Source organism: Macrosteles quadrilineatus, unplaced genomic scaffold (assembly GCF_028750875.1).
Source record: "Macrosteles quadrilineatus isolate MER2022 unplaced genomic scaffold, UCM_ALF_1.0 Scaffold_7__1_contigs__length_78375512, whole genome shotgun sequence".
NCBI lineage: Eukaryota > Metazoa > Arthropoda > Insecta > Hemiptera > Cicadellidae > Macrosteles > Macrosteles quadrilineatus.
In genome coordinates this window covers 44,867,585-44,888,979 of record NW_026542600.1, presented here as the reverse complement: position 1 = coordinate 44,888,979, position 21,395 = coordinate 44,867,585, and the positions used below count along the sequence as shown (strand labels likewise).

At 33.6% G+C, this 21,395-nt stretch overlaps 1 protein-coding gene across 3 annotated transcripts in view; it reads left to right on the top strand.

Annotated features, from left to right (window-relative positions):
• The window catches only part of LOC128997909 (protein diaphanous), a 44,698-nt gene extending 24,495 nt beyond the window's left edge, over positions 1-20,203 (top strand). The window contains exons 14-22 of one of the 3 annotated variants that reach the window (XR_008491167.1): positions 1,127-1,288; positions 2,682-2,768; positions 3,236-3,388; positions 4,579-4,833; positions 5,292-5,456; positions 14,023-14,269; positions 17,325-17,399; positions 18,051-18,117; positions 18,910-20,203. Coding sequence is in view for 2 of the 3 variants with exons in the window: in XM_054423731.1 (XP_054279706.1) it covers positions 1,127-1,288; positions 2,682-2,768; positions 3,236-3,388; positions 4,579-4,833; positions 5,292-5,456; positions 14,023-14,269; positions 16,506-16,588; positions 18,051-18,071 (1,173 nt within the window). In the remaining variant the exon portion in view is untranslated. Of the gene's footprint in view, positions 1-1,126; positions 1,289-2,681; positions 2,769-3,235; positions 3,389-4,578; positions 4,834-5,291; positions 5,457-14,022; positions 14,270-16,505; positions 16,589-17,324; positions 17,400-18,050; positions 18,118-18,909 lie in introns of all 3 variants that reach the window. The other 2 variants (XM_054423731.1, XM_054423732.1) reach the window with 2 other exon arrangements.
• Positions 20,204-21,395: the final 1,192 nt, after the last annotated feature.

The following is a 21,395-nucleotide window of genomic DNA, read 5'->3' as shown; positions in this document are numbered from 1 at the left end:
AGGCAGGCAACCAGCTCAAAATCGTTACGGCACAAAATATTGTACCTATGCCCAACTATCCCATGTTCAAGTCACTGAAAAGTATTTTCCTTTTGGTACTAAAGATCGTGTGTTTTAATGTCGTGTCCACCCTAAAGTCACTGAAATTTATTGATCAACTGGTTCCATGTTACCGTCATAAATCATGTAGTTTTTAAGAGTTAAGTATATTTTTAAGACATTTTGCCCCATTGTAAAACCTCCTGTTTTCTTAGTTCTGCTGATGAATATATTTATGAATTTTCTTATTTCATAAATATATTTTTGGCAGTCCCAAATGGAACAAGCATTTGTTACATGTTCTGTAAAATGCCATTTTCAACATACATTGAAATATGAGTCCTGGCCCAACTGAAACTGAACCAGGTTATGTACATAGTAAATGCCTGGATGACTGATCATGGTCTGTGACTGGCTTTGCTAACTGCCTCAAGCACTTCTTGTCAGGTCACAGGTACTTTAAGTTGTACCTGCATTTAATGACCAATTCATAATCACCCAATTGTGTTTACTGCCAGGGATTCCTGACGACACAGGAGACACGCTTTTTGCTGTTTACATTTAAATTTACTCTGCCAGTAGACCATTCAATATCTTTGGGTGCTGTCCGGTTGGTTGAGGAGAACTGAGACTGCTGGTCGCTTTTCATTCAGAACATTTTCCACCTAGTCAAAAAGAAAGACCTAGATCAGTCTAGGTCTTTTAAGAAAGAAACGGCTTGGCACAGCGTGATGCAAACTTGGCCTAGTTCTAAAGAAGTGCGTAAATTGTTCCCAGGCTTGTGTTCATAGAGTAGAAGAAGTTTTTAGTAGGTAATCAATATTGGTTTTTAACGTGTTGAAATTCCACACTACAGCCTGGCTACTTGTGTGCGTATATACATTCTCTCGCCTCTCCCTAATACTCAACGCTCAACAGTTATACCTATTGTACCAAATTTCGCCAACTTTTGTAACCTATACTGATCTCAAAATAGTGACATCAACAGAATCCACACCATTATAATTCTGTTGTAATCATCTCAAGATAGTTTTTGCTATAATGATAAGTATTGACTGATAATTTAAATGTACCTGGCACTTTTTAGGCTGTCAAGAAATTAATCTTACAATGTGATACAACAATCCTATCAGACAGTGTGTTAGAACAACTTATCACCTACCTGCCGCCTCCTGATCAACTAAAAAGATTATCTGAACTAAACTGTGATGCTGATGAGCTAACAGAAGCTGAACACTTCGCTGTTACGGTAAGAATTCAACCACATTAAGTCAAAATATAACAATTGATGATTAATGATATTTATCTGTGCTGTGCTCAGATTCAAAATACCCCCGCTGCAGCAAACCTGCAGACTAAGCGAATTTCAATTTGCCTGATTGGATTTACACTAAAATGCCTCCTTAAAAATAACACATTTATTCCCTATTTAAATAGAATTATTTTAACGAGTACTTAGGTTTGCTGCAACAGGGAGGGTAAAAAAGTGTTTTTGTTATAAAATGTTAATAGTTAACTAAGAAATTAATGTATTTTCCAAATTCAATCAAAACATGTTCATAAACAAGCAAACTACAACAGTTGACTTATTCTCCATAAGAAAAACATGGGAATTTTAAATTTAAATTTTTTTGGAATTTTCTCCATAACCGTTAGGCGCACAATAATGCTTCAATATACTAAATTATTTGTTTTTTTAATCTCTACAAAATGGTTTGGGAAAAACCTATTTTTACCCCATAAAACCCCCCATAAGCCCATGTTCCCATAGCCTGATCATGCTGGTTCGCAAACTCGTTCGAATAAATGTAGGTTTACACGTTCATACTAAATTTCTTCAAAGTCGGATAATTTTTTCTCGAGTTATCGCGCTAACGGACACATATAATATATATACAGTAGAACTTCTTTAATCCGAACCCCCGTAATCCGAACGTCCACTAATCCGAACCCCTCATTGCTGTACTCTATACACAGTACAGCAGTTCTTTATTGTATACTGTATTTAATTTACAGTACCTGTTTATTCACCATGTTTACTATTGTGTTAATTAAACACTGTATTTTACTTTATAAAACATTTTTTCACTTTTACCAAAATAATGTTGATCAATTTAAAAAAAAACAACAATATGTTCTGTAATCCGAACTGTTCAATAGTCCGAACTACCCCTGGTCCTAATTAGTTCGGATTAAAGAGGTTCTACTGTATATATGAATTTGAACGGATGGTGTTTTTGGTCTCTAGGGACCTCAAAACGAAAAATGTAAATCGGTCCCGGGTCCAGGTCTTACAATGAGTACTACGGTAATAGCTTATTCCCTACATGGTAAATTCGCTAAAATGTTTTTGTCCTTACGCTTGATGAAAACTGACACATGCAAAAGTATTTCAAACAAATGTGAATTTGTGAATGTAACAGTAACATATAAAAGGCTAACATAGTTACCTAAGGTACATGTGATAGTGAAAGGTTACCTTAATGGTTCTCTCCTTGACTAGCACTCGTACTTAAAATATGTATTTGACCAATCTGAATAATCTCTTAAAATATAAATTAACATAGCATGGTATCCCTGAATGATTTGTTTGGTTTATGTAAGCGAAGCAAAAATAATACTTTTAACTATGCTTTTTTCAGCTGGCTGAAATTAAAAGACTGCTTCCAAGGCTGAAATCGATGAGGTTTCGTCTTCATTACACTGAAATAGTTCAAGATATTAAACCTGTAAGTTAACAAGTTTGTTTTATTGGTTCTCCATTTGCATAATTTCACTGATGGGGTGAAACTTATGTGAAACGTATGTGAAACTTATGCTGTGTACATACATATTTTATTGATGTAAGCAATGTTTGTTAGTATCTACTTTTGGATTTCTTAAGTTTTTTTCTTCAGCCATACACTTGGTTATATCTGATAAGTTCAAACGTTTATATTTTCCTTTCCCAATCAAACATTTTAAACAGTATCTGCTTGTGCATCAAATGTCTAACAAAATGTTTGAAAGGGAAGTTGAAATCAATATTTCTTAGGGTATTTGTTTAAAATTCACGCTCACAGTTAATTATAATTAGTCAAAATTAATTTGGGAAAAGGTTTCCTCTGTTTGAGTAAATAATAGATTTCCATTTAAAATAGTAAAACATCTACTGTTACTTCTAAAACTAAAAGTATTATATTAATATTTTTTTCAGGACATTGTCGCAGCAACAGCAGCTTGTGAAGAAGTCAAACAAAGCAGAAAGTTTGCTCAAATGTTGGAGCTCGTTTTATTGTTAGGAAATATTATGAACAGTGGATCAAGAAACGGTCAAGCTTTTGGTTTTGAAATTAGTTATTTACCTAAGGTAATTTTTTAGATTCCTAAACAAGCTAGACTGTGGTTTATCTCAAAACAAAACTTAAATAAATTCTTTGAAAATAAATCTCATGTCTCTGCTCTAAAATTCCGCTGGTAAAATCATGACACAGGTTTAAAGTCCTTTATGTTATCAACTTATATTTTCATTGTTGTTACTAGAAATTAGTGCCGATACAAAAATATATCGATTCTCAATACTGATACCTGAAAAATCAATTCTCAACACTGATAATGGTATTTTTTAACAAATTTTTTGTATGGATTGGATATACTACACCAACCCCTAGGCTCTTCCTTAAAATAATTTTGGAGAGGGGGTGTTTTTCAGGCAAAGAAAAAATTAATGCAGCAATGAAAAACTCTAACCAGCAAATTTAGGATTTATCACTTCAAAACGCACTAAACCGCAGTCCCCAAAACTTATCAACGTCTTCCGCGTTCACAGTCAAATATTGAATTTTGTACCGCAGTGATTTGGACATTATTATAATTTTCCACAATTACGCAGAGTTATGAACATGTCCCACGATCATTTGAACATCATCATTGTCTTCTGCTAATACGGCAAAATTCTGATCATCTCCCGCAACTGTGTAGACATCACCATAGTCTCCCGCAGTTGTGTGGACATCTTCATCGTCTTATGCAATTGCGGCGAAATTCTGAACATCTTCCGCGGTCGTGTAGACATTATCACCATCTTCCACAATCGCTGCAAAATTCTAATCAACTCCCACAACCATGTAGACACATCTTTGTCTCCTGCGGTCACAGAAACGTCATCGTCATCATGCACTACATTGTGGCAAAAGCAGTCATTTTTCGCCTGTCGATCTTCACTGTTGTGTAAGGTATCGGTCTCGGCTTTGACTTTTCACAATCGATTCTCGATAGTTAACACCATTACCGCTATGTATTGATGTTATGCTACCAAATGGTTATTTGGAGCATTTCTACTTGTTTATCATTTTTTTTTTATAACAGCAATCTATTATTTTTGATGTTATGTTACCAAATTTTTATTTGGAGCATTTCTACTTGTTTATCTTTTTTTTTAATAACAGCAATCTATTATTTTTCTTAACCGTATGTGTGCACCAGAATCATTTCACTTAGCAAACTTGAAATGTTGAAGAATATTTAAGTAATAACTAATAATTGTATTGTTTTTTGCAGTTATCAAGTACAAAAGACATAGAGAACAAGACAACTCTTCTTCATTACCTTGCTGATACTGTGGAACGAAAGTTTCCAGAATTGATGACTTTCGCAGACGACCTGCCGCACATCGATAGAGCCGCCCGAGTCTCTACGGCTGATATACAAAAGACATTACGCCAAATGGAGAGCAACGTTAAAAACCTTGAGACTGATCTCAACAACAATAAAGTCCCACAAAATGAAGATGATCTCTTCACCAAAGTCATGGGCGTATCCTTTAATTTCATTCGATCGTGTATATACAACCTGTTTTCAAGGTTTTTCATAAGATGTTACACGAGTTAATTATTTACTGTTTTTATTGAACAGTTAAATTTGTGTCCATAAGAGTTGATTCATAAAAATTTTAAATGTTAAATTTTTCTTGTGATTCTACTCTTAGAAAGCAACATTTAATTATTTCAGTTTTCTCTGTACTTTTCATTTCTTTTGAAAAAAAAGGAAAACATTTTTTATTAATGCGATAAGCCTTTAATTGTTATCCAATATGAAATTTTGCCATGTAAAATTAAGTTTTTTAATATAAAAGGACAAAAAAAAGTACTATACATGTACCGGTATTTACATTTACATTTATAGCTGTAGTTAAAAATTACTTTAATATGTTTATTATTGTCATAAGTGCCATCCAGTGATTACATTTAAAATTTTCCTTAACACATTTCCAGAGCTTTGTTGTTGAAGCAAAACAACAGTGTGCTTTACTAATGAATATGTTCCAAAACATGGAGACTCTCTACAAAGATTTATCAGAATACTATGTATTTGACAACCAGAAGTACAGTCTGAACGAATTCTTTACCGACCTTAAGATGTTCAAAGATGACTTCTATGTAAGTAGTCTGTATTCTGACTCTTAAGTTTATCAATATAAAGTATTTTGTTACCCTAAAATATTTTTTTTTAAAGTCAGGATTAGTGATGTGCGGATCCAAGAAAATGTCGGTACCGGATCCGGATCTTGATACGTTTTTTTCTTTTTTCAAGGGCGGGTTTTTTAAATAATTCATATGGCTAGGCAATGTCAAAGACTAACTGTGTCCATATACAGGACTATCTGTGTCCATGTACAGGACTATCTTCGGTAGTTTTGTATATGGATTTTTTCGTGTAACTTGTAAAACAACCTTGTTACAAGCTGAAGTACGATTATAAATGAATCAATTATTTATATTTGTGCAATAACATATCAATAGAATGCATAGAAAATAATTTTAAAACAACAACAATAGAGCTCATAAATGAACTTCTACTTCTGCGAAAAATAAGTAAGTGAGCATATGTTTATTTATCTAAAAATTAATTATATTAATCCCTATTGATAAGTAATATTGCATAATATTTGGCTAAAATTACTTAATATTTGCATCTATTCGTTATTTAGGTTGCAATTACAATATAAAGTAGGTATAGAGATTTATTCTACAAATTTAAATTTTATTTCCTACCTTTTCACCTTTAGTTTTGTAAGTTTATTACCATTTTTCTTAGTTGGTGTGGTTTTTGTAACAGTGGGCATACACAGGGTCGTCCCGGCGCCCGGAGCAAATGTGGTCGTGGCCCCCCCCCCCAAGTAATAGTTGCATTCGCATATTTTAATATTTTGTTAATACGGGATGGACGGGATTACAATACAATACAATACAGTACAAATCATCTTTATTCATCTTAAAAACTCTCAGAAAATATGTTTGCATAATGATTTGCAGTGCTAAACAATAACAAACTATTGTTTTCAATTTAGTAAAATTTTTAACAAAATATAGAAATTATGTTTTGGTAAACAACTTGGCAAAAAATAGAAGGCCACAATAATGTGATGCATTAGTTTAAAAAAAGATAAAATTACCTTGAGACACTATGACACATTTAAAGATGACTTTACTCACTAGGGAATAAAGGCACGTGGATGCATTACAAGTGGCGTTTATCCAATCACATATAAGCGACCAACTTGCTCAGAGGACTTGTATTTATTATTTCTAGAAAGATTACTGAGATAAAAAAATAAAAATAATTCTAATAGTTAAGGTTCTTACAGCAGTGATAAATTCATTACATTTACAAACTTAAAATGGAATACACTCTTTTAGTTATTCTAATCAGCAAAATTAAGTAAACTTCCAGATTACATATATATTTATTGCAACCAGTCCACGTTTACATTTAAGATTCATGCTCAATTCACACAAGATCAGTCAATAAGTACCTACTTAGGTCTGCTACCACAAGATAGACTCAAAACTACTGCTTTTTATTATTACAATATATTACCTATTAATATGAGGAAACCACCTAGGTGCGTATTTTATCCAACCCAAATATGAGTGAAGAATGAGTGTACAATGAAGTGTGATGATCCATGTAGCTTTGTTACTGACTAAGATCAGTTGGTTTTTCCATGATACAATATTTAGAGCATGCTGATAATTGATGCATTAAATTTTTTATGTTTGGAAATAAAATGACTTATTTTCAAAGCAACATTCTTTGATGATCAAAACTAGTGTCTTCAGGCCAGCACCAAAAATAACGACTTTAGGTCCAGTGGATTCACCAATTTTTAACACGTAGTCAGCAACTTTTATATTCTGTATTTAATTAAAGCATTCTAAAGTGGAATTCACATCAAACATAAAAAGATTTATTTGTTTACTATGTTGTGGTCTAATATTTAAGTGTTCTCGGAACAATGTATTTTTATATTTAATTTGTTAACATAGTGTTTATTTAAAAACATAGTTCTAAAACTATAGTTTAGAATTCTGGGCAAAGGTAGAACAGTCATGAAATTTTGATTTATTTAATCAAGTTCTTTACTAGGCATATATATTAACTAGACATGCGATCTGATTTATGAAGCTATCAATAGGCAAGGATATGAACTGTACCACCGTGCTATCAATACTAGTGATGGTCGGATCCGGATATCGGACTACCGGATCCGAGCTAGAACCGGCACCCGATCGGATCCAAAAAATTCCAGATCTTGAGCTGGATCCGGTTTTGATGGATCCGATTTTTTCCGATTTTTTTACTAACAAAAAGCTGTCTGTATCCATGTACAAGACCAATTTTTTTACTAACACAAAGCTGTCTGTATCCATGTACAAGACCGATATTTTTACTAACACAAAGCTGTCTGTATCCATGTACAAGACTATCTGTGACTGTGTACAAGAAGACTAATGTCAATGTCACAGTACTGTGTATTACGACGTCAATTATTGTCTTTGTAAACTACTTCTCTTTAAATAAAACTCTGCTTTTAACAAAAATAATTCCTTGTATTTTCACTGACAAAATCACAAACTGAATACATTACAACAAGTAAACAAACATTATAAAAACAATAAACCATATGTTATAATTTACTTAAAAACCTTTTGTTCATTTGCAGACTAAATAAAAAATTATTTCAATATTCCCCCTTTTTGTTTAGGCTGAAAATCACAAACAAACACTAATCTTACTACACAGTATTTTAAAACGTCCAGGTTTCAGAGGTTTTGTTAGTATGTCAGCTATTTGATTCTCTGACGATACTCTTGTAACTTTTATAGTTCCATCAAGTACTTTCTCACGAACAAAAAAAAGTCTCACTTCAATGTGCTTTGTTCTTTTATGAAACTCTGAGGAGATGATATGAAACTGAAAGGATTTTTCGATAAACGAACAGCTGTCTCATTATCAACATAAATAATGGGTTTCTCATTCATGGTTGTCAACCTTTTGAATATTCTATAATGCCTTACTGCTTCTCTAGTTGCTTCACTAGCTGCAACTATCTCTGCTTCTGTTGTTGATATGGCAATGGATGATTGTTTTTTGACTCAGCCAAGTGACTGGTCCTCCCGCATAGAAGCTGATTACACCTGTAGTTGACCTAGTTGCCATATCACCTACAAAATCAGCATCACTATATACGGTTAACTTTTTATTCTCAGGCTGCTTGTCATATTTTATTCTATAGTCCATTGTACCTTTTAAATTTGTTTCACCATATCCCAGTGCTCAGAAGTATGACAGTCCAAGAATCTCGAAACATATGAAATAGCAAATGCTATATCAGGTCTAGTTCCACAACATACATACATTAATGCTCCAACAGCTTGCCTATAAGGAGCCTTCGTTGCCTCTGCCTTTAGTTCAACTTCTTTTCCTATCTGTAAATTTTCCAAACCAATTAGAGTTCTTCCAGGGTTACAATCGTACATGTTGAATTTCTCTAACAGTCTCTTAGTGTAGCCTGCTTGACTAAGAGTAATTGAACCATCTTGTTCCTTCAAAATTTCAAGTCCCAAGAAGTGTGAAGCATTCATGGTTTTGATCTTGTATTCCTTACCTACCATTTCGAAAAAAAAACATCTATTTCAGATTCCGAGGTAGCAGCTACTAAACCATCATCAACATATAAAATAACTATGACTTTTCCTTCACTCCCATTCTTATGAAAAAGGCATGGATCTTCTGTGCTACTATTAAAACCATTTTCTTTTAGACAGTTGCTAAATTTTTCATTCCAACAACGCGGCGCTTGTTTCAACCCATATAAACTTTTCTTCAACTTACAGTATTGACCAGACCCATCTTCAAAACCCTCTGGCTGTTTTATGTAAATTTCTTCTTCCAAATCACCATAAAGAAATGCAGTTGTGACATCAAATTGTTTTATAAACATGTTCTCGTTTGCTGCAATGCTTAACACTGATCTCACTGTCCCCATTCTAGCTACTGGACTAAAAATTTCATTAAAATCTTCACCTTCCTTTTGGTTAAATCCTTTAGCTACAAGTCTGGCTTTGAACCGATCCACCGAACCATCTGCATGTAATTTTATCTTATATACCCATTTACACGGCAACACCGATTTTCCTTCAGGTAAGTCTGTCAATTCCCAAACATCTCTTTCTTTCAAATGAGTCGATTTCATCTTGAATAGCACTTTTCCAATCAGAAGCATCAGAACTTGTAATTGCTTCTGTGAATGATTTTGGAGTAATATGATCCGAGCACATTACCTCTGCTAGTGCTACATAATCAGACAGTTTTGGTGGTTGTTTGATAGTACTCCTGTCCCTTAGATTAATAGAATAATCTTTTCGCGGTAACTCATTTTCTTCCCCAAAAGACTGATCCGACTTCTGCTTGATCTGAGAAGTTGAGCTGTCAACGTCTTTAATCTCTTCAGTGTGAGAACTTTTGTCACATGAGTTCCTTTCTTGATTGGAACAATTATCAATACCACGAGTGATTAGAGGAATCTCTTCAAAAACCACATCTCTTGATCTAATAAGCTTTTCATTTTTACCCCAAATCCTGTAGCCATTATCTTCAAACCCAATTAGAACTCCTTCCACAGCTTTTGAAGAGTCCATCTTCCTTCTGTTCTCTTTGGGTACATGTACAAAACATTTGCAACCAACTATTCTCAACTGATTAATGTTTGGCTTCTTCCCATACCACAATTCATATGGTGACATCTCTTTTATCGTTGTTGGACCCGTTCTATTCAGAATGTAAACAGCTGTTGTGACTAACTCTGCCCACAGATTTTGAGGCATAGCTTCATGCTGTGAGTGGAACATACATCTAGCCATTTCTACTATTGTCCTGTTGTCAGGTTCACTTGAACCATTTTGTTGTGGTGTGTAAGGCATTGTGAATACTTGCCTTATACCTTTTTGATGAAATATGTTACTCACCTCCTTATTCTTAAATTCACCTCCATTGTCACAAGAAAATTGCTTTACAACATGCCCTGCAGCTTCAACTTCGGCCAAAAATCTTTTGATAGCTGAGGCAACATCAGATTTTTCTTTAATACAATAGATATACCTAAATCGTGAAAAATCATCTTTAAACAATACAAAATACTTCGACCTTGATATGATGGAACTTGGAAAGGACCACACACATCAGAACGTATGATTTCTCCAGGTACGCTGGGACGATGTCTTTCCCCGAAAGGCAGTCTATGCAGTTTCCCATTCATACATCCTTGACAAATCCTATCGTCCAATCCAACCGAGACACCTAAATTTTGCTGAATTACTTCACTAACATGTTTCTTGTTCTGATGCCCAAATCTTTCATGATACAACTGAAGCAAGTTGGATTTATTCGTGCCTACAGAATATACCTCATTACAAACACGTTTAAATTTTAAGTTTAATTTAAATATGGCACCATGCATCTCCCGGTAACCTCTCACAATCTCTTGTCCATTTACATAGAATTTACATTGATTTTTGTTGGACTCGAAAAAGCTATTAGAGTTCTTATCATGAGCAGATAACACTGAAAAAAGGTTTTTCCTAACATTTGGTACGTACCAAACATTCGCCAGTGTAAAATTTCTTGTAACTCCCATGATGGTTGACTCACAAGTCACAAGCTATGTCACCCTTACCAATTGCCTCTAATACTTGTCCTCCAGCACCAAGAATACCATGAGGCTCTGTAAACTTTTCAAACCTTAGGAAACTTTGCCCCATATTAGTAACATAATTAGTTGCACCATTGTCAACAAACCAATCTTCACAGTTTTTCGAATGATTCAAAGATTTTTCTGAGAGCAAAAGACATTGATCATCTTCGACTGTATCAAAGTTTGAAATTTCTGTTGACTTACTAAACACCCTCTTTTCTTGTTTTCTACAATGTCTTGCTATGTGTCCAATTTCATTGCAGTTATAACAGATCAATTTCCTGTTGCCATCGGCTTTTCTTTGGTATCCCCTTGAACCCAAAGTTTCCACGGCAGGGGCTTCTTTTTTGTCATTTTTCTTATGATATCCTCTTGATACCAAAGCTTCCACTTCAGTATCTTCTTTTTCTTTTAAAGTTCTCTCAAAGGCACACAACTGCTCCGTTAAGTTTTCAATGTTCTTTTCGTGCTTGGACAGCAAAACCCAACTGGATCTAAAATTCAAATAATTATCGGGCAAAGTCCCTAATACCTTACAGATGAGCAAAAAATCAGGCAAAGCAGTGATATGTTCATTCACAAGTTCTTTTTGCATATCATACCATATCTGTTTTAATTTACTCAGATGAGTAGATATATCATCACTTTCAAATTTCTTATGCTGAAAGAACTGCAGACCAAGATCATTTATTTTGTCTTCTGATCTCTCTTCAAAAATCTTACGAAGTTCAGCCCATACCTCTCTTGCTGTTTGGAATCGTAAAACCTTTTCTAGATTAGCATCACTTAAGTTGGTTGTTATGATAATCAGAGCTGTACCATCTAACTTGTTATATTGAGCTAAATCTTCTTCATATTTTCGTTTTACTGCTACCGATGCTTCAGGCGGTACGATTAGGGGCTTGGTGATTTCCCCTTCAACAACTTCCAATGCATCAGGTACAGTTCTTAACAATGCCTTTATTTTGTACTTCCATGCAGTCCAATTCTTCTTGCTTTCCAAAGGTGAAATTTTTATCTTAGTAATATCCATTTTCTTTACAAACAAATTTAATACATCATAAGATAAAGTGTGTCTGGGTCCATAACCATTGTCTTTGTAAACTACTTCTCTTTAAATAAAACTCTGCTTTTAACAAAAATAATTTCTTGTATTTTCACTGACAAAATCACAAACTGAATACATTACAACAAGTAAACAAACATTATAAAAACAATAAACCATATGTTATAATTTACTTAAAAACCTTTTGTTCATTTGCAGACTAAATAAAAAATTATTTCAATATCAATGACCTCTATGGTTAGGCAATGTTACAGTACTGTATATTGGCGACGTCAATAATCTCTATGGTTAGGCAATGTCACAGTACTGTATATTACGAGGTCAATAACCTCTATGGTTAGGCAATGTCATACTGTATATTACGAGGTCAATAACCTCTATGGTTAGGCAATGTTACAGTACTGTATATTACAACGTCAATAATCTCTATGGTTAGTTAATGTCACAGTACTGTATATTACCACTTCAATAATCTCTATGGTTAGTCAATGTCACAGTACTGTATATTACGACGTCAATAATCTCTATGGTCAGGCAATGTCACAGTACTGTATATAACAACGTCATCCCTACCTTCGATCTTGAGTATGCTATATCGTGGTCGTGGTTTTTGAGTGCAGCATCCAATTTATTTATGCCTGGATCATTCCACCCCTTGCTTATCTCTTCCTTTAATTCGTTCCAGGTCCACAGTACTGATAGCCGGGTATGTGAAATTCTACAGGTAAAATACCCTGTGTCTGTGTACAAGAAGATTTTCTGTGTACATTCAGAGTGAATAAAAACACAGTATAGTCTTCTTGTACACAGACACAGGGTATTTTACCTGTATAACTTCACATACCCGGCTATCAGTACTGTGGACCTGGAACGAATTTAAGGAAGAGATTAACAAGATGTGATCCAGGCATAAATAAATTGGATGCTGCATGCACAAACCATGATATAGCATTCTCAAGATCGAACTATTGTAAAATATACTCAGATATCCTTTTGGTGGTCGTGCAAACTTAGCACATTAGTTTCATTTTAAGATTTTGAAAAGTTTTAGGGTCCCCAAAAAATGAGGGACTATGGGCTCAACTGGAGATTACTCTATATATAAGATATATTAACCTTTAAACATTACCAATTTAATTTTAAACAGTATGATTTAAATTGGCATTCTGTCAATTACGTTTTTTTAACCCGCCCTTATGACAGTGTGTATCTAGATCCGGATCCGAAATTTTCAAGATCCAGATCCGGATCCGGTACCGAAATTTTCTTGGATCCCCCCATCACTAATCAATACCAAGCTACACCGGAGACCAGTAACAGAGCCCCCGAGAAGGAAATCGATAAAAATACAGATGTTCTCATACACCTTGAAAATATACCTATCGAGCAGTGAAAGAAAAATCTTTCGTTTTCTAAAATTTGTTGACGATTATTTGTTCATTGATCATGTGTGGATATGACGTATAGATAATTTTTCTAATTTAGTCTAGTAAACATTTTTGTCTAGTGGCAACACTAGTAACAGTCTTCCAACTGCGATCTTTTTTACAATACAACTGTTAACGAGGTTATAATATAGGCTAAGGGTTTATGTGCAAGACTAAATGGGGATTTTTTCAGTTTATCAAACTAACTTTGTGTTAGATTTTTCGAATAAAATGTTCATTGAAATTTTTAAGATAAAATGCTCTATCAAACTGAGTATAGTTGAACATCATCCACATACACTAGGCCTAAAAAAACGAATATTAAGTTGTCTGGACAAATGCTGCGTTCAGCTTCTATCGTGCAGAGACTAAACAGACAAATAGAAAAGACAATAGCCAAGAAATGGTGCTGGAAGAAATTTCTACTTGTTCTCTGTTGTACGATGATGCTCATCAATGGCTCTTTCCTGTTTTAGCAAGCCCACAAACAGAATGTACTGGCAAGAGAGGCGGAGGAGAAGTCTAGACGTGCGAGGGAAGCTAGAGAGAAGGATGAGATGGACAGGGCTATGAGAGCCGAGAGGAAGAGGGCGTTGGTTGATATGACTAAGGACGGTAACCAGGAGGGTGTTATGGACAGTCTCCTGGAGGCTTTGCAAACTGGCTCAGCCTTCAGTAGAGATCAGCGCCGCAAACGGCAACAAAGGCCTAGGGTGGATGGTGGTAAGTTACTTATAATTTCTTTATATTTTTATAACCAAATTAATGTATTTTTATTTATATTAAAGGAAAAGCAATAGGCCTAGGCCTACTACATATTTTGGTGGACCTATGCTCAAAAACTATTCCTTCTTCCATGGAAAAATATTATTGGAAAATGTTCCAAAACTATAAATTGGAACATATTTTGGTACATTATGGAAATTACTATTTAATGTTCCAAAACTTAAAAGTATATTACAATAGGGCTTACAGTTACTTTTTTTGGCCCAAGCTTAATTGTAACAACTGAGGCGAAGCAGAAATCAAGAAATGAGGGAGGGCCTAAAAGAATTTTTTCCCCTTTGCTATGAACTACAGGGTGATACAAGGGAGACGGGCGGTTTTCATCTGCGTAGTACTGAGAGTGCGGTGGTGGGAGGTGGTCGTAGTGGGTATAGTTCTGCTCTACACAAGACACCGTGTCATATACTCAGTCACTATGGAACAGTGGGGCTTGTAACATTGATTGTTTGGCTATGGCAGTTTAATGAGAGGTGGTGACAGCTACACAGCGATTGTTTCGTGCATGGGTTAATGTCGGTCGACATTGAGCTGTTCCAAGCCATAACATAATCCTCAGATGGGTGACAAATTTCAGATTGACTGGAAACATACTGGATTCAAACTTTGTCCAACAGATTTATGATTAACTCGTAGCTCACTAGCATAACGTCTAGCTGACCGTCTTGGGCTTCTGACTACCTCTTCCTTTACCCTTTCAACATTTTCTGGTGTCGTTACAAAGCGTTTTGGGCCAGGATGCTTCTTATCCAGTATGTTTCCAGTCAATCTGAAATTTTTCACCCATCTGTGGATTGTGTTACAGCTCGGAACAGGTCAATGTTGACCGACATTAAGTCGTGCACAAAACAATCGCTGTGTAGCTGTAATAGACACACCACTTCTCATTCAATTCAATTTATTCATCACAAAAAACTCACATTACAGAGGCTGAATATCAGCAATGGATATGTGACATGTCAGTACAAATCATGCATTATAAATAGTTTACACGTAATAAATATATATAAATATTAAGGTTACAGTTGACAGGATAAAAATGAATTCATATCATAAGAACAAAGTGCAATCAATTTTTGTAAAAGTGTCTTTTTAATTATTAAAGCTCAAAGACTGGTCTGTGAAATAAAAGAACAATTTGTTGTAGACTTGTATGCATTGATAATAAGGTCCCATTGTGAATCAAAGCTAATCTGTGGCTTGAAATTTCCAAAAGTTGTATATGTGTAGTTTAATAATTATGAGTTATTTACAGTTTTCAAATATACAAAGGTTGTTTTTAATTAAAAGTGCCAACTGTAAAATATAAAAAGCAGGAAGGGTCAAAAGTTTGAATTTTTTTTAACTGGATCTACATGATTTTCTTGAGCTGGTGCCTGCAATGACTCTGATGGCATTTTTTTATTGTTTAAAGATATATTGAAATATAAAAGATGTTGTTTAAACTGCCATAGTTAAAGTCCATCTCACAATCAATGTTGCAAGACCCACTGTTCCATAGTGACTGAGTATGTGAAATGGCATCTTGTGTAGAACAGAACTATGCCCACCACGGCCACCTCCCACCACCGCAATCTCAGTACTACCACTATGTGCGGTACTACGCAGATGAAGACCATCCGTCTCCCGTGTGTCATCCTGTATATTGTTTGCCATACTGCCCCATTCTTTAAGCTGTACATTGTTTGCCTTTATAAATCAGACCCCAAAATGGTTTACTTCTTGTTTTGATATCATATATCATTTATCTTGTGGAGCTGTCACTGTTATTTTGATGCAATATTTATTGCTTTACTGACGTAATAATAAAATCATATGTGATTATCACATTCTTTTATATTTCAATTTGTCTAAATGTTGATAAAGAGGCAAATCTTTAAATAAATATACAATATAACACAATAATTTTAAACACAAATGCTTGTTTATAATGATACAGAAATATATTAATTTATTGAGGTTCTTTTCTTTGACAAAACCAGCAGACAAATTTTATAGTTGTGATAATGTACAGAGCTGAAGTCCTCAACACCAGCTGATTTTTTTTGCATAGAAATAAAAAAAAACTACTGTATTTTAGCCCAGCCACATATTATATTGAAAATGTATATTCTTTATAATCCATTATGTTTTATAATAATCTTACATATAATATTTGTGATTTTTTTTTTCTCAGGAAATACCTCATGCTCCATGATCCCTGAAGTTCCCTATAGGTTAAGGGTTTGCACTTTCCTGAAATTCCCTATGTTCAAAAAGGTTTGCACATTTACAGGATAAAGTATTGGTAAAATGTTAGTTGCTAAAGACTTAGACGTTTTTAAGAGTCTTCTTCACCCCTGCAAAAACACTAAAAACTTGCCTAAGCTAAGAAGTCTCTCCCTCCTGATGGAATTTTTAAAGATCTAATGTTGAAACTTTTTCCCCTACAGATTAATGTTGGTTCGAGGGCCTGATATAACCATAAAAATTTATTGTATATGTAGGAAAAAATCTTTAAAGTAACGTAAATTGAGTTACTTTTAAACATTGATTAAACACTTTTTTTCATTTCAAATTTGTTGAGGTATTAAGAGGTCTAATATAACTATTCAACTACATTGTTATGTTACAAAGTTTCAAGAAAATCTGTTCAAAAACAGCGTCCGAAACGGGGTAAAAAATTGAAATGTCGGAGGCTACTGCGCTACGTACTAGCCTTTTACAAAACTTGGCTCAAGTGGTAGATGAGTCACCAACGTGTCGTTTTAGTAGTCGTGTGTTTACGATGTTTTCAGAATGGCACGCATAATGACCCCGCGCTACCCGCCCATCCTCAACACCTTCCCCCCAAGGCCTATATCCCCAAAACACAACTACACCGAGGGTGATGAAGACTCTTTAAGAGTAAATTTACTATCAATTACCATTGCATTAAGTTTTGTTTCTTACTATTTGATCTAATTTTGAATCCCTGTCATTAAAAATTTTTCCTATAATAATCTTTTGTTCCTAGATGTAAAACCTTTCGAAGTATTCAATCGGAGATCACGATATTGTTAAATTTTAAAATCTTGGTTGGTGATCTAAGGCAAGTTTAAATTTGTTGTCTGTTGTTGTGACAGTGTTGTTTGTAATTTCATACTTTGTACTACCAAGAATGTCTTTTTATGTTGCCAAATAAAAATGCACCAGCGGTTTGTTTACTCATTGTTTGCAATCTTAGAAACTTTTTTTTTTTTGTTACTGGTATTCATGAAATTTGATGTGGATTGTTTTACGCTTGATAAACTGGCGAATAGTACAACCACCTACCACTTACTTGGAAACAGCTTTTGCAAACATACAATTTTACTTTGCGGTGTATACATTTTTCATTAATTACTTCCCAATTAATATATTCCTTTACTAACATTACCCTGCATGTTTTTGAGTGTGCACTCGTTATTGTTATTATTTTTAACAGATAAATAGGGCAGGACAGGTATAAAAGTTAATGTATTTTTGTATTAAATATGAAACTGAGACATGACTTTAGAAACTTTGATCCATAATATCCATTTTATCCTCATTAAATAATGCCCTAGGACTAAAGCTTGATGGCTTCCAAAGTGCTTGAAACCTCCTCACTCAAGTAGTCCTACCTATAGCTCTATATTTTTTTACCTACATTTTTAACTTTTGTTGTTTTCATATTAATAACACCTTTAAAGCGTACTGATAATTAATATTTTTGATTCAGCCGAACGAAGAGCTCAGTTAAATCGAAGCCGTTCCCGAACAGGCTTGGTCAGCAGAGAACTAAGTTCGTAAGTATATTCATGAGCAATTACAACATTTTATTAAATGCATAGGCCCTAATATGTCTTAAAAATTTTTAAATGTCAGGTAATCTTAACTTTATTGTTAGATAAAAGGAAACTTAATTTTGAAGTATACTAAAATATTGTTGACCAAAAGTAACAGTAGGCCTATATTAACCCTTCCTAGACGGGTGACGGATGTTATAGATGTTGCAGATGGTAAGTGTATATTCTGTAGACAGCCTGGTTGGTCCCCAGATCTGGTACAGTAACCAGATGGTTCTTGCTTCTATGACACTGCAGAAGCGCTTTGACTATGAACGTTGGCTATATCGCGCTTCTCAGTGCTAAAGCTTTAATTTGTTTATGTGCACCATGTTCACTTTTTATATGCACATCTTTCTAAAATACAAATATTGTTCAAATTTATTGCTTAATGTTATATTTTTACTTTCAATATTAAATCCTTGATTCTGAACCTGTTGGTTATATTTTGTAAAGGGTTGCGGATATATCCACAATTTATCAGTACCAAGGTTCTGCTTTGTACCTGCACCATTTTTGGTGGTAAAAAAATTATTGTTGCACTAAGAGGTCATTTTTCATGTTTATTTAAAATGGAAATGTATAATAAAAATGCCAGAAAATATTTTTTTCCAGTTTCCAAATTTTTGCTCGTCTAGGAAGGTTTATCCTTGTTAAAATTCTACAAGTTCATTTAGTCATGCATTTATTTCTTGTTACATAACAAATATTTAAGTTGGATTTTCACAACTTTATTTATATATCATTTTTCAGGGAACTTATTGGATCCGCGTAGCTAAAGCAATACAGTTTGGACTCTTAACCGAAGAATAATGTTGCAACTGTCAGTTTTTTGTTTCTAGAAATTTTATCTTAGTTTTTAGAAAGGGATATTTTCTTCAATGAAGAATACCCTAGCATTTATTTCATTTAATATTTTTAATTTTGTTCAATGTTCATTATTTTCTTTGGCATAGAAGAGTGTAATGTTCTAAATATAAGCAAAGCTTGCAAATGTTTACAAGCTAAAACATTTACAGCAGAGCTTAATTAATGAAAGTGAATTTTAAGCTCAAAACTCAGTAAAAATATTAGAAACTAAATTATCAGAACCAATCCACAGTTAATATTTTTTAGTATTGATAATCTAAACGAACCTAACTCATTACAAAACATGTGTTTACTTTTTTAAAGCCAAAATTCATACTTTTTTCTCAATTTGGCTTTTTTGAAAATTTCCTTTGCTTGGTTAAATAATGTTTACTCATGAATTTTTGTTATGTGAAGTATTTTTATTTTATTTATCTTAACAAGTTGACTTAAGTTTTATTTTTCTCACTACATAAATAGATTTAATATAAAGAGATGATTAGTTACCAAAAGCTCTGCTGTGTTTGTTAATCGTTTTGCTGTACTGAAAGATGAGAAATAATAGTGTTGGCATCTAATGTTTACATATCCCATCGTTTTTTAGGTACAGTTAAGATCTCTTTGTTAAACAAATAATAGCCTAAGTTTTGAATCAGGTCCACACTATGAATAAAATTGTTACTGTATGCTTCTAATTTCATATATCGTAATTGTAGTGCACTATTGTTCTGGAAGGTGCTAAATTTTCAGAAAACATACCTACTCAATGAATAGTGTTTGTTGTGCTATGGCAATTGTTCTTACTATTCAAGCTTTGTGCAGTTAGTTCCATAGAAGTGTTTTACTATGAATTATTCTTGATAGCATTCTGTTTTTTCTAATAGCTTTAAGGTTTCAATTTGTTAAATTAATATGGTTTATTTATTGTAATATTGTTTGGATTTCTTGTTTCCTTTAGTTCTTGTAGCATTGAGCTTAGCTTGTAATTTTCTAGCTTGTTGCTATTAAGAACCAAGGTTGTGATTTTGTAATAAACCAAAGTGTTTAATTTGTTATAAATACAATGTCAATTCAATTGCTGTGTGTATTATCATTTACAATTAGTTAATATTTAACCGTTACATAATTTTACTATCTATAGTTTAATTCCAAATTCAAACCACCTTGAATATGTACGCTTAATAATGAGTTAATGATACCTTATTAATTTTTATAGCTTTGGAAATTTACATTTTATTTTGTATTATTTTACAATTTCAAATTTGAATTTTTAATATTTTAGTAAACTACTATTAGGCTCCATGTAAAGGATTAGTTTAATTAAGTAAATTCACTAATTTGAATGGATATAAATGTATATTATAAACCATCTTTAACCCTGGAATGGTGTCTTTCGGTCTGTGAGTCCGATGACGTAATATTTTCAAGTTCATGCCCCCCCCCCCCCCCCGCTAGGGTGCTGGACTTGTGTCTCCTGCTACCCTCCTACCTCGACTCAGTGTACCACCAGACACGAGGGCGTAATTTTAAGGTTACAGATTCGTCTGCGATTGTGTACTTCGGTTCCCTACACCAAATACACTTAAGGTGTGATTGGTCAACCAGACTGAAGACATCTAAAATGAAAAATAGTACTATACATAATGTAATACTATGTATAATACTATAATGTAAAATTACATAGTAGCATTGACTAGTCAAAGATATTAGTAATCATTTTATAGTTTATATCTTGTATTTGCATAGTTATTTACATCAAATATTTTTTTAATACGACGGTCTCGCAGTCTAAAGACAGCAAAGGTGTAGGCTAATCAAAGTCGTCATTACTTTATGGGTAAAAAAAGCATTGTTTGAAGTATCATTTAAACGTTAAAAATAGACGGAATTGATGGTTTATGTTTTTTTTTTTTTTTTTTTTTTTACATTAACTAGTCCATAAACTTTCATAACGTATCAGTAAAGGCTTTAATAATTAAAAAACAGTTTTTTCAGAAAGGTTTTACTTGATCAACTTTTGATAAATGTATAATACGTTCTACTAAATGTGCTTTACTACTAAATGTACTAAATGTGTGATAAAAATCAAGCCACCATCACTAGGGTTAAAGTTGAACATGATTACCATATTTTCTTTGGTAACAGAGCAATAAGTCTCTTAATGCATTTACGATTCATTCCTGTTTAGCAAAAGTTGGTAGATTTTTGGCCAACCAATCGTTTTAACAGCTGCAAATTCACCACCGAATAATCTTATTACTTTAAAACATGGGTGGACCTTTCCTTGCATTTCAATTCAGTACTGGTTTAGAGGTGATTTGAATTTGTGTATCATACAATACAACTGATTTGTGTTAGAGCTTTACCTTTTTCTTCCTCATGAAAAAAAA